The sequence below is a fragment of the Cyprinus carpio genome, chromosome A3, assembly GCF_018340385.1.
Source record: "Cyprinus carpio isolate SPL01 chromosome A3, ASM1834038v1, whole genome shotgun sequence".
Taxonomy (NCBI): Eukaryota; Metazoa; Chordata; class Actinopteri; order Cypriniformes; family Cyprinidae; genus Cyprinus; species Cyprinus carpio.
In genome coordinates this window covers 11,723,001-11,736,045 of record NC_056574.1, presented here as the reverse complement: position 1 = coordinate 11,736,045, position 13,045 = coordinate 11,723,001, and the positions used below count along the sequence as shown (strand labels likewise).

The 13,045-nt window shown below is 35.7% G+C and overlaps 3 protein-coding genes across 6 annotated transcripts in view; 1 reads left to right on the top strand and 2 right to left on the bottom strand.

The window, feature by feature from the left end:
* Positions 1-436: 436 nt before the first annotated feature.
* Positions 437-2,773, bottom strand: LOC122134174 (transmembrane protein 205-like). Of its 3 annotated transcripts, none has more exons than XM_042718623.1 (4): positions 2,755-2,773; positions 2,011-2,119; positions 1,762-1,925; positions 437-902 (listed from the first exon to the last, which is right to left on the bottom strand). In XM_042718623.1, exons 2-4 carry the CDS (start codon positions 2,108-2,110, stop codon positions 600-602), a joined length of 567 nt encoding a protein of 188 aa, XP_042574557.1. In that variant the 5' UTR covers positions 2,111-2,119; positions 2,755-2,773; the 3' UTR covers positions 437-599. The 3 variants fall into 3 exon arrangements, with proteins under 3 accessions (XP_042574557.1, XP_042574547.1, XP_042574565.1); XM_042718613.1 differs by lacking the exon at positions 2,755-2,773 and adding an exon at positions 2,579-2,733; XM_042718631.1 differs by lacking the exon at positions 2,755-2,773 and adding an exon at positions 2,435-2,453.
* A 1,001-nt stretch (positions 2,774-3,774) lies between these two features.
* elof1 (ELF1 homolog, elongation factor 1) lies at positions 3,775-6,109 on the top strand. 2 transcript variants are annotated; one of them, XM_042718667.1, is made up of 4 exons: positions 3,775-3,910; positions 4,419-4,540; positions 4,633-4,703; positions 5,588-6,109. In XM_042718667.1, exons 2-4 carry the CDS (start codon positions 4,425-4,427, stop codon positions 5,650-5,652), a joined length of 252 nt encoding a protein of 83 aa, XP_042574601.1. In that variant the 5' UTR covers positions 3,775-3,910; positions 4,419-4,424; the 3' UTR covers positions 5,653-6,109. The 2 variants fall into 2 exon arrangements, with proteins under 2 accessions (XP_042574601.1, XP_042574610.1); XM_042718676.1 differs by having other exon boundaries at positions 3,806-3,910; positions 4,409-4,540.
* A 1,680-nt stretch (positions 6,110-7,789) lies between these two features.
* The window catches only part of LOC109048249 (calponin-1-like), a 6,422-nt gene continuing 1,166 nt past the window's right edge, over positions 7,790-13,045 (bottom strand). The window contains exons 2-7 of the mRNA XM_042718715.1: positions 10,934-11,055; positions 10,765-10,831; positions 10,093-10,230; positions 9,582-9,706; positions 8,597-8,735; positions 7,790-8,506 (exon numbers count right to left, since the gene is read on the bottom strand). Of these exons, the coding sequence (XP_042574649.1) occupies positions 8,267-8,506; positions 8,597-8,735; positions 9,582-9,706; positions 10,093-10,230; positions 10,765-10,831; positions 10,934-11,055 (831 nt within the window). The 3' untranslated portion in view covers positions 7,790-8,266. The remainder of the gene's footprint in view (positions 8,507-8,596; positions 8,736-9,581; positions 9,707-10,092; positions 10,231-10,764; positions 10,832-10,933; positions 11,056-13,045) is intronic.

Sequence of the window (13,045 nt, the reverse complement as noted above, 5' to 3'; positions counted from 1 at the left end):
ATTTACTATTCATTGCTTTTTTTCCATAGAGTTTAATTGCCATACGCTGGCCATTCTATAGGAAATGTAAACAGCATTTTATGATAGACAATCCTAAAACTGGTCCTCTCGTCCGAACATTTCTGGCCTTTACAGCATAACAGGAAGTGTACAAAGGTAACGCTGGCATCTAAGTGACAGAGGTGGACATTAACCACGCATTGAAGTTTTGTAGGCAAAAACAGAATGAGGAGCATATTAAAATGAAACCTGACTGTAAATGATATATACACTTTAATTCAATTCCCTAATAGTCAATGTTTTATTATACATTACATGATGTATCATGATATTACCCAGTCACAGGTAAGTGAGAGTCCACTTTTAGGGACGGTAAATACAAAATCACCTGGGCTCTTTTAACTCTGTTCACTTTTGGCTCACATCAAGGGGTCTGAATTTGGTTCTTTTAACCTTAACAAACACTAAACACTCTTGTTGTATAAAAACTAGAAGCATTATTGTTATACAAATCAGTCTGACAAAAAGAGAGAACATATACAGGATAATTCTCTAAAAATATCTGTCTGACTGTACTCTCTCAAAGACACGCAACACACTCATATGGTTCCCAAATGGAGGGCCAGGTAAATGAGATTGATGGTAGTGGAGAAAAAGCCTATGAGGTTGCAGAGGTTGGACAGACCATGGTAGCGGTAGAAGGTGGTCCTGTGCTCCTTGTATTTCGGGTCCTGCTCACGGAGTTTGGCGTATTCTTCCTTATTATAGCTCATACCCACCTGATTTCCCAGACCGTGCTCCTTCTCGATCTCGTGCATGACCAGCATGCTCTCTGTGGCAGACGGACCAAACCACTTCACGTTCAGGCCGGCCATGATCACAGCCACAAAGAAAAGAGTCATCTGCTCAGAAAAATAAAAACAGAGCGAGAGAGGCTCGTTTAAAGGAATGGAAACAAAATGAGGAAAAAGAAGCAAAGATTTGTTGAAAAAGTACTCACCCTCAGACCATCCAAGATGTAGATGAGCTTGTTCATTCATCAGAACGGTTTTGGAGAAATGTAGCATAAACATCACTTGCTCGCCAATGGATCCTCTATAGTGAATGGGTGCCGTCAGAATGGGAGTTGATGAAAACATCACAAGAATCAACAAACAAAGGTGTTTTTAAACTTTAAACTGTTGCTTCCAACTAAATTATGAGACCTCTATCTGTAATATTGCTTTCTCTTGTGAAAAAGTCACCTCATCTGAATCGGGAGAGAAATATGAACAGATCAAGCACCATTTACAAGTGAAAACAGTCTAGGACCTGTTTTAAAACAAATGTGTTGGTGGATTTTGATGTAAAGGGGACAAACATGGGATGGGCTTTTTTCACTGGAGGAAGTGTTATTATGGGTTACAGACTCATATTTTAGCCAGAAGCGATAAAGTTTGAATGCCGTAATGATGGATTTGTTTCTTACAAATACGCAGTTTTTTTGCTTCACAAGACATTAATTGATGGACTGGAGTGGTGTGGATTATTGTGATGTTTTTATCAGCTGTTTGGACTCTCATTCTGACGGCACCCATTCACTGCAGAGGATCCACTGGTGAAAGTGATATAATGCTTAATTTCTCAAAATCTGTTCCTATGAAGACACAAACTGCATCTATATCTTGAATGGCCTGAGTGCACATTTCAGCAAATATTCATTTTTGGGTGAATTATTCCTTTAACGAATCATGCAGAATACATAAAGTTTTGAGTGGTCACCTGTATACCCTCATGCCAGTCCAGCAGTTCTCTAGGGTGGTACACAGCATATATGGCCAGACTGACTGCATTTCCACCCATCAGACAATTGAAATAAAACGGGAATAACTTGCTTTGCACAAGACCAAACGTGTGCATGGATACCTGGGAAATCAGCACAAAACCTGAAAATATAAGGAAGAATTAGAAGTATACACGGCATGTTATATGATGATATAATTATCATAACACTTGGGTATATTTATTTACCTGCTATGAAAGACACCCACACCTGCATTCCCCAGATAAAAGAAATCACCAGAAGGTGAAGCACTTTCACAAAGCCAGTTGGGTCTCCCTCAGTAGCCATAATTAACTTCTGAAAAATGTAATAATATTAATAATAATAAAAATAAATAAATGCATATTTCAAATAAAAGAGGTCTCAAAAAAAATCTGCATCAGAATGCATAAAGATTCACAATCTCATCGAAATATAAAACTATATATATGCATAACATTTTTACAAATTATATATAACATGCATTAAGCCGTTATGCGTGCACATACATTTAAAGTGTGTGAGTATTGATAAGAGTTTTGTGTGTTTGTAGTGATGTTGATAATAAATTGTCGAGAACAACATACTATTGCAAAAAACAGGGCTTGTAGTTTTTGCGCCTAAAAACCTTACCGATGATCCTGATCGGTTATGCTTTTTTTAAACCGCTAATATAATTTGCATCAGTTTACTTTCTGTCCCGTTAATAAGAAAAATGACAACAGCGCGTTTCAAGACTTCCGCGATAGTCGTTCACGAAATTTCTGTCTCACTTACGCAAGCAGTGACACAATGAAAGCAGTTTCCTTTTCAGTGTCAATTCTGTCGGGCTATAGAAATTACGTACCCGAGAGTTTTGAGTCTCTTTTTATAGCTCTTTTTCCTAAGATCAGTTTCGAAGTATATCTTCTGCACAAAATTTCAGCTCCTGTTGCTCGACATCACACACCTACCCTGTTAGTCCCGCCCCCGCGATCACGCCACCCAATCACGCTCTCTTACTCAAATATATGGCCGTATGTCATCCAATCACGATGCAAGGAGCTGCTTGTCTGTCTAATGCCCACCCAAAATTGTAACTAATTAACTCCAGCAGATAACATGAAATCATTATTTCACACAGATCATGTTTTAAGTTTGAACAGTAATATAACAGTCAGTGTTGCTTTAGTATAATGTATGTACTATTATAGTATTTATTACTATTGCTTTTTATTTTTATATAAGTTTTCATTTTAATTCGAAAGTTTTAGTAATTTGACATTTGTATAATTTTGTTTGTATAAGTTTTTAAGTTATTTTTATTTAGTTTATTTTATTTCAATTTTGTATAAGTAGAATACAGACTTTTGCTTTTCTTAAAACAATTGCATTCTAGTTTGTTTATACACATCAAATCTGATTATTAACTAAAATTACAGTACTTAATTTTAACTACATCTGCATTTATTTGGTCAGAAATACAGATTAAAAAAAACAATTGTTGGTTTGCGATTTTAGCAATGTTGTGAAATATTTGTTGCATTTTAAAATAATGGTTTGCTATTTTTCTATACATTAAAATATAATCTATTTCTATAATCTATAATCAGCGTCATTACTCCAGTTTTTAGTATCACATGATCCTTCAGAAATCACTCTGATAGGCTGATTTATGAACAATTTTGTGCTGCTGTGCTGCTTAATATGTTTTTTGGAACCTGTGATACTTTTTTCAGGATTCTCAAATGAATGCTTCAGATGTGTTAAGTGATAATAATAATAAAAAAAGAAAACAAATTGTTACAAAAAGATTGTAAAGATTTTTTTTTTCTCTCTCTCTCTGTTTTAATTGTGTATTTTTTTTTTTTACACTTTTTATTCAATCAAAGAATCCTGGAAAATAATGCGCACCGAATAAAAACAGTGATATTCATAGAAAATGCTCTCTCCTCAAATGAACTCAATTTTGGACTCTGTTGTAGTTCTGGTGTTTAACACTAGAGGGCGATCCGCTTTTAAACTCAAGGCCCATCTGACCGAGCGGAAGTAAATCTTCTGTTTATTCTTTCTCTGTAGGCGGCGAGTGCTGGTTTTCTCAGAGAGTCGCATCTCATTTATCGCAGTTCGGTAAGAGATTTGTTTTTGTTTACTTGTTTTTCCTTCAAGGAAGGATAATGTATTTCTTAAATATTGAAACGCTCGTATATATCGTGATTGTTTCGACCATATGGTTTTTTCTCGGGTCTTCATTGTATTTCTGTTTTACTGATTATGTTTGTTTTTCTTTGCTTAGAACCTAGAACACCTTTAAATATCACAAAACTCTTAAATCTGAATTAAAAAGTATAACGCATCAGCTAGAAATACACCAGTTTAAATATCATTTTTGACTTGTTTGTGAGTTTGAGACAAAATACACAGTCAGTGTGGTTTAATCTAGTATCAGAAAGAATGTGTATGAATGGTACATTATTTTTATATGCTAAATGTCATCACTTAAAGGTTACCTTGATCTGTGTTTATGTTGTAAACCTGCTGGTTGCAAGAGGCTGTGTATATTTGACACAAGCAGCTCCTTCATTTAATGTTCATGTATTTAAAGATTGCTTTGTGGGTTGATTTTATTTTATTGAAGTAAAAGATGGGACGCAGAAAGTCGAAGCGAAAACCCCCTCCCAAGAAGAAGATGACAGGAAACCTGGACACCCAGTTTACCTGCCCCTTCTGTAACCACGAGAAATCATGTGACGTTAAGATGTAAGCAGAAAACTCCTCAAGTGTTACTTTAAAGATCTTTTGCATGTAACAAAAAAAAACTACTAATGCTCAACAATTCTACTTTATCCCAGGGAACGAAGTCGAAATACGGGGATAATATCCTGTACTGTGTGTCTAGAGGAATTCCAGACACCGATAACGTGTATCCTTCTCAAAATCTGTTTGAAACAGACATGTATTTGATAAATTAATAGAGTGTGAGTGCATGATGTATATTACTAAAGGAGTAATTCACCCAAAAATAAAAATTTGCTGAGAATTTACACACCCTCAGACCATCCAAGATGTAGATGAGTTTGTTTACTGGAACAGATTTGGAGAAATGTAGCATCACATCACTTGCTCAGCAATGATGCTCTGCAGTGAATGGGTGCCATCAGAATGAGAGTCCCAAACAGCTGATAAAAACATCACAATAATCCACAAGCAGTCCATCAGTTATTGTATTGTGAAGTGAAAAGCTGTGTTTGTATTAGAAACAAATCCATCAAGATGTTTTAACATTAAACCTTCACTTCTGACCAAAATAACAGTCCATAATAACGCTCCATCCAGTGAAAAGGTGTTCCCTCACATCAAAATCTTCCCGATTATTTGTTTAGAACTTTTTTTAATCATGTTTTCTCTTGTAAACGGTTTCTTGATCTGTGCATATTTCTCTCCGGATTCAGACGAGGTGACTTGCACTGGAGAATACGGATAGAGGACTCGTATTTTAGCTGGAAGCAAGGTTAATTTGTTTCTTACAAACATGCAGATTTCCAGTTCACAAGATGTTCACTGATGGACTGGAGTGGTGTGGATTATGATGTTTTTATCAACTCATTCCGACGGCACCCATTCACTGCAGAGCATCCATTGCTGAGCAAATGATCTAATGATACATTTCTCCAAATCTGTTCCAGTAAACAAACTCCTCTACATTTTGGATGGTCCGAGGGTGTGTAAATTCTCAGCAAATTTTCATTTTTGGGTGAATTGTTTGTTTAATGTGATGTTGGTTCTTGTCCTTAATCTCCCTCCCAGATCTCTCAGAGCCAGTGGATGTGTACAGTGATTGGATAGACGCTTGTGAAGCAGCCAATCAGTAGTTTTGCAGAGTCAAGTTTCACAGATGACTAAATACACTTAAAGTCTTCTGTTTGTTTTAAACTTCTGTATTGATTCACGGTTCAATCTTGTATTGAAGCTGAAAGAATGATCCAATAAAGCCACAGAAGGAGGTTCAGGCAACGCTGAGATGAAGACGATTTGAAATCCAGCCTTTTCCCTTCGGTTTAGTGTTACAGAAATGCTGAGAAAATGCAACAGATGTCATTAACTTCAAAATAGACGTTTTTCTGATTTCATTTGTTTCTAAACTTTTAGTTCGTCGTGTGTATTTTACAATTTAGGTTTTTATAAGACCACGTAGTGTCAATGAAATCATTTGCATATTCCCTCTCGTGGAAAAAAACCGTGGTCTGTTTCTATTGTGGAATCAGTTAACATGTAGTGTTACGAACATTTCAGTTTCATGAAAATAAAGACAAATAATTTGAAAAGTGATTTATTCGTTGTTCACTTGCTCAGCCATTGTTGGTAAGCCTCATAAATAAAGACATTAGAAGCATAGATGCAAGGGGACACGCTACATCAACAAAAGAGAGATTCACGGATTTATGATCTTGTGTTCGGCTGTTCCCAGCGGCGATGCAAAACAATGACATTCCTCAACACACAATGATATATAAATGAAACACAAATCTGTAATCGGTTCAATAACTGAATTAAATGAGGGCGAAATCTAGTCATGTCAAAACTAGATAGTTTAAAATAGCTAAATATATTAACTCTGCACATTAAAACTTATTTTATATGTAGACTCCCAACCATCCTAAATCATGAGCAGGTCTTGCTTGTGCTGTGATCGGTCACGTTCATAATGGAGTAGCAGGTTAGGCAGGCTAAAGGCATACAGGCTAAAATCACATATACGCAAGTTTACAATAATCATTTCTATATAGTCTTTGGGAGTGACAGTCTGCTTTGTGGGCAATTTGTAGCTCGATGAAATGCTATTCTGTACTACAGAAGACATCTCTGAAAGATTTTAAAACCTCTGGACATTTTGGATTTCTCTTTAGCTTAGTAGTGACTCCACATGCATATGTTATGATGAATGAAGAAGCTTACGGTGTTTACCCCAGCAGGACATGAGGACTTGCTCCTGTCAGTGAATCAGCGTTAAGGGCAAGGGTTCCTGCAGCGCTATTTAACACATCTGAACCAGATAATCACCAGAGAACTACAAGCAGGTGTGTTGAGCAGGGTTAACACCTTTTCAAACAATTATGCAAAATCGACATGATTTAAATGTTGTTTTGAAGCTTATAGTTGAGTGCCAAAACCTAAAAGAAAAAGAAAAAACTGACAATCTCAAAAATGCAGTAGCTAGGTTAAGTTAATCTGAGTTTCTTCAGGAAATTGGCAGTAGTGGGGTGTTGGTGGATTTCCTCTTCCCCCATCCGATTAAAAAAGCATCATGGAACCTATTACAATGTGCGCACCATAAGAGCTGCTGGTGTGACCAAATCCTTTTAAAAGTTTTTTTTAAGAAGTCTTTTGTGCTTATTAAGACTGTATTTATTTGGCCAGAAATAAAGTAAAAACAGTCATATTGTGAAATATTATTATTTAAAATAAATCTTTTTTTTTTTTCACTTGAATATATTTTTAAAATGTAATTTATTTCTGTGGTCAAAAACTGAATTTTTTGCATCATTACTGCAGTCTTCAGTGTCACGTGATCCTTCAGAAATCATTCTAATTTGATGATTTACTGCTAAACAAACATTTAATGATTATCAATATTGAAAACAATGTTTTTGCTGTTTTAAAGAAATTAAACCTTTTTTTTTTCCAGAAAGGATCTGTTAAATTGAGTAAAAGTTACAGTAAAGACATTTATAATGTACAAATTATTTATATTTATTTCAAATAAATGCATCACAGTTTCCACAAAAATATTAAGCAGCAAAAACATGTTAATAAGAACCATTATTAACAACTGAGCACCAATAACTGATAATAACGGAGCAGTAAATCAGCATATTAGAATGATTCCTGAAGGATCATGTGGCACAGAAGACTGAAAATTCAGCTTTGCATCACAGGAATAAATTACAGTTTACACTATATTCAAATAGAAAACCTTTGTTTTGAATTGAAATAATATTTCATTTTTTTTACTGTATTTTTAATCAAATAAACACAGACTGGGTGAGCATAAGAGACTGCTTTTAAAAAACATTACGAAATCTAAATTAATCTAAACTTTTGACCAGTAGTGTAACTATTAGGCATCATAAATAATATATCCATATTTATCATCTGCATTATTTTTTTCATATGAGAAAATTTGGCAATGCAGGAGATGGGAGAATTGCACACTCAAAATAATAATAAAATAAAACTGAAAAATGTATAATATTAAAACTACAAAGTGAGAAGCAGGAAAAGCCTGTATGTAAAGAAAAAGAAAAGAAATTCCTTCTAAGTTTGTTTCCTACGAACGGTCAGTCACTGAGGTTCTCAGCTTTGATCGGTGGCTGTGATGTCAGGAAACAGTTCAAGCTGGTCCTACTGGTCAACATGAATTTGGAATATCAAAAATAGTGCAGGTGAATTTTTAAAAAGCAGCGTGTTGGCAGCTGTCTGTTGATCCTAGTCGGAATCCTGATATCCATCCATCTCTGAGTCCTGGCCGTTGTTGATGTAGTCATCAGGGCTGGAGCAGTACTTGCTGTCGTACACCTGACGCGGCAGACCGTACACCGTCATGCCGGTCTGGGACGCCATTTTATTGGTGCCCATCTGCAGCGAGACGATAGAGGTGTCGCACGCCTCCATGTCCAGCTTCTTATCGAAGATCTGCCGCTGGGTGCCGGGGGCCGTCATGCCGGACTGCAGAAGAGGAAACAAAAAAGAAATAAACAACAATTTATGAACAGTACTAGGAACAATAAGAGCATGATTACAAAACCATTTGAGCACCTGACTAGCTCCTTTGTTGGTGCCCATCTGCAGGCTGATTGTTGATTGGTCCAGAGGATTCTCCATTCCCGTCTTAGGGTCATAGAGGTGACGCCGTGTGCCATAACACGTCATGCCCTTTTGACTGGCAAACTTATTGACACTATCCAAGTACACAAACACATAATCGAAAATTGAACACAGTGAAAGTGAAAGTCGTGACATTTGCCAAGTATGGTAACCCATATTCGGAATTGGTGCTCTGCATTTAACCCATCCAAGTGCACACACACAGTAGTGAGAAGTGAACACACCGTTAAAGATAAAGAATGTCTTGTTGAATAAAAATGCAATTATATAACATACACTACTTTCAATCTTTGGGTCAGATTTTGGAATAATTAAACAATTTTTGTTAATTAAAAATGAAATGTTTTTGAAAGAAGACACACCGGGGCTGCATTTATTGCTGTGATGGTAAAGCTGAATTTTCAGCAGCGTAATTTATTGCTCTGATATCAAAGCTGAATTTTCAGCAGATTCTAATATGCTGATTTGCTACTTAAGAAACATTTATTTTTATTATCAATATTGAAAAAGGTTTTTGCTGCTTAATGTTTCTGTCTTACTTTTTCAAGATTTTTGATTTATGGAAAGTTAAAAATATAAAATAGAACTGAAAGAAATCTTTTGTAACATTTTAAATGGCTTTACTTTTAAAAAACTTTGAACAGTAGTGTATAATTTTAAAAACATAAATATAAAATAGAACGATATTTAATAAATGCATAAAAATAAAATGTAAATAAATATAATAAGATATGTATATATAAAATAATATTAATATCAAAATATATAGTGCTTACCATTGAATCTTATTTTCATTTGATAAAATCACAGTAACAGGCATTGTTATATATTTTTTTTTTCAATGCATAAGGCTTTAATTTAACCCTTATTTCATTTATTTTTATATACAAAGAAAAAGGCGATTCCTGATGAACAACTACTGACCTGCAGACCAATAACGTTGCGTCCCTCCTTTAGTTTCTCAGGAGCAAATTTGCGCTTTTGTTTCTCTGCATATTTCACTCCAACGTCGTATTTAGAATGGAAGCCTTTAGATTTCGCCTGCATTTCAAAATAATGACAAAATAATACAAATAAATAATAAAGGAACCAGATATTTTACATTCTGGAAGTGGAAGTATAGGATGCTATTATTTCATATAAAAAACAACCATGTGCAAGTAACTCCGTATAAGTTGAACACAAAGAGAGAGGAGAGATTCCTTTTTTGGTGTTTGCTTGAGTGTTGGTTTGTGGAAAAAAACGACTGATCATGCAGCTCAAATACCACGTTTTGATGTTAATCTCTCTGCTAACAGTTAAACACTCCCATATGAATGAACTTTTGAAATGTAGATAAAAAGTATGAATATTACAGAAGTTCATAATCTTCCGTCTGGAGTTAGTCCTTATCATTTCTGTATAGAAATTCATAATGTGTGACTCACCATCCCAGCCAGTGTAATAAGCGTGCACTGGACCTGAGTGTGGTTGGTGTTCTCAAACAGGTCGTTGGCCTCAAATATATCATCTGGCCTCATTCCATATTCTTGAATGGCTCGGACGAAATTACCAATATTTTCCAGCTGCAACAAACAAGGCCAAACCAAGAATAAACTGACATAAACTGAAAAATCTGAAAGTATGCACAACTGATTCCAAAGGAACAATGTTCAGCACCAGAAACCCTGTTAATATTTGGAACAGAGGGTCAGCGGTTATTAGATTTTATGAATGACAGAAGCATTCTATTTCAAAAAGAACTTGTAACTGTGTAATTTGCATGTAACCTCTGAATACATAAACCAAAAAAAAAATACCTGAACTATGATATTGATTTCTGTCTCATCCCACATAAAGGCCACATTGAGTTTTCACTCAAACCATTAAACAATGGGCTACACTTTTATTCATGCCAAACTGTCAGGCTCTTCATATGACTGTAAAGTTCTTCTAAAATGACTGTTTGTGTTTAACCCAAGTATAAATACTGAAGACAGGAAGCATTTCCTATGATTCCTAGTGCAGATCAGATTTCATAGTGTCATAGTGTCAGCGCCTCCTGCTGGACCTGAACTGGAACAAGCAGATATGCTTGCAAATGTGATATTCTCGCTCACCTTATGCCAGTTCTGAGGAGAGTTGTTGATCTTTTTAATAGAACCGGGCTGAAGAGTGTTAATAAGCCTGTTCATAAAAAATAAACATGTAAAAAACATGTAAAAACAAGTGATTGAGCTTCATAGCTGTTAATCAGCTACAGATTGCATGAATCAGGGCATCACTCACTCGCAGAGTACAACTCCGTCTTTCAGCCCCTCCATGAAGTTCTCGGGAAGTTTACGGCCTGTGACCTCGCTGATCCACAAGCTTAGCTCCTCCTCCTTATTTGGGTCATATTTGTGGGCCAGCTGCAGGTCAAAGGTCAAAAGATTACTACACACTCTGCAGAATTATTATACTCTACAGTACTTTTTTAAAGAATTGTTACACACAGCTTTTATTTCATTTGTTGCACTGCAAGGCTAGTTCAATTAAAAATAACAGTCAAATAAAATCTGAAAATATAAAATAAATACTCGTACACTTCACCATGTGGGGTCAGTAAGAATTTTTAATGTTTTTGAAATAAGTCTCTTATGCCCAACAAGGTTGCATTTATATATATGGGGGGAAAGGGGAGAAACCTGTGATCATGTAACTTTTAAATGTAATTTATTCCTGTGATCAAAGCTGAATTTTCAGCATCATTACTCCAGTCTTCAGTGTCACATGATCCTTCAGAAAACATTCTGATATGATGATTTGCTGCTCAAGAAACATTTTTTGGTCAGTGCTGAAAACAGTTTTACTGCTTAATATTTTGCAAGTATTAACCTCTTTCAAAAAGAAAAAAATATAATCTTAGTGACTCCAAACTTTTGAAAAATAGCTTATACAGTATAAATTATAAAAATATAATCTTGATGTTGATTAACAGAACATGAATGACAAGACATGCATATTTGCTACAAAACATTTTCTAGATGAAAATGACAATTGTATAGCATGTTTCTTCCAAATAAACCCCATAACTGTCTCAGTTCATCAAAAAGATGGATTTCTTAAAATAAAACATTATGGCTGTGGCTGAGCGAGTTGTAAAAGAAAAAAAGAAGTGGGATTTAAAATATAAGGTTGGGAATGCTGGGGACATTCCTGCATGCAAAAACTTGGATCGTCTCCTTTATTGTATTGCTGCATTGGCGAAATATTTATTCTCAACCGCTATGCAATAGATCTAAGTCTTTCACTTCTGAAGTATTTCTAATAAAAGAAGAACAAGACAGAAAAAAGGAAAAGAGAGATCTGAGAGAGCTGTTTCTCCCAAGTTTGGTGCGCTGGTGTGGAAGCCAAACAAACGCTGTAACTTTAAATCAGTGTTATTGTTGGCCTTTTCTCTCTCTTTCGCTCCTCCATGTCACTTCTCCACCCACAGCTGCGTGTCTCCTCCGATCAGCCCTCCATTCTGATTTTTAGCTCCTTACTATCGTTTCTTCTCGCTTCTGTCTGCTAGTGTGAAGTGAGGTACTTAGCACACGCTTAATGTGTCCGATAAAAGAACGCCGAGACCGATAGCACTCATAACCTTCCAAGGAATTCTGCTCAGAGCAAGATTTATTGTTTTTCTCTCATTCTGGACATCTGGAACAGACCTCAGTCTAACTCTACAGAGTCCAGGCCAAGACCGGATTTTTTTAAAGCAGGAATTCTGTCACAGACTGCCTGGATAACATTCCTTTATACCCTTGGTTATACTAGAAATACCTGCATTGACAGTTATTTTTAGCAGTTACACTGTATATGACTCCTAACTCCTAAAAATAAAGTGTTTTTATTTGCATCTAATTCCGTGAAGAACATGTAACATCCCTGGAGTCTTTTCATTACACAAAAGCTTCTTTATAGTGGAAGAAGTTTCTTTAGATTATTAAAATGTTCTTCACACTTAGGAATAAAATTGGTTCTTTTCAGAACTCTTCGCTGAAAGGTTATTTTGGAACTCGAAATATTTCTTCTATGGCATTGCTACAAAACCCCCATGTTTGTTCATGACTTTAAAAGAATCTTGTCAGAAAGTTCTGCTAATGTTCCCTGTTGGCTGGAACAAAGTTGATCTTCCAGAATTAGGGTAGGATGTCCAACAATGCTCCTCCTTATTCTAAACTGTTTACAACATGCTCCTCTTCTCAGATATTGTGAGTGAACACAACTCTTCCTTATATGGGGACCGAAAACCACATACCTAGTGCTCAGGAAGACACTCGTGACACAATACCAATGACACGCAAAATCCACAGTGTGACACCTGAAATTGTGCAGCATGATTTCTGGTATATCAGAGTACACAGACATGTGTGG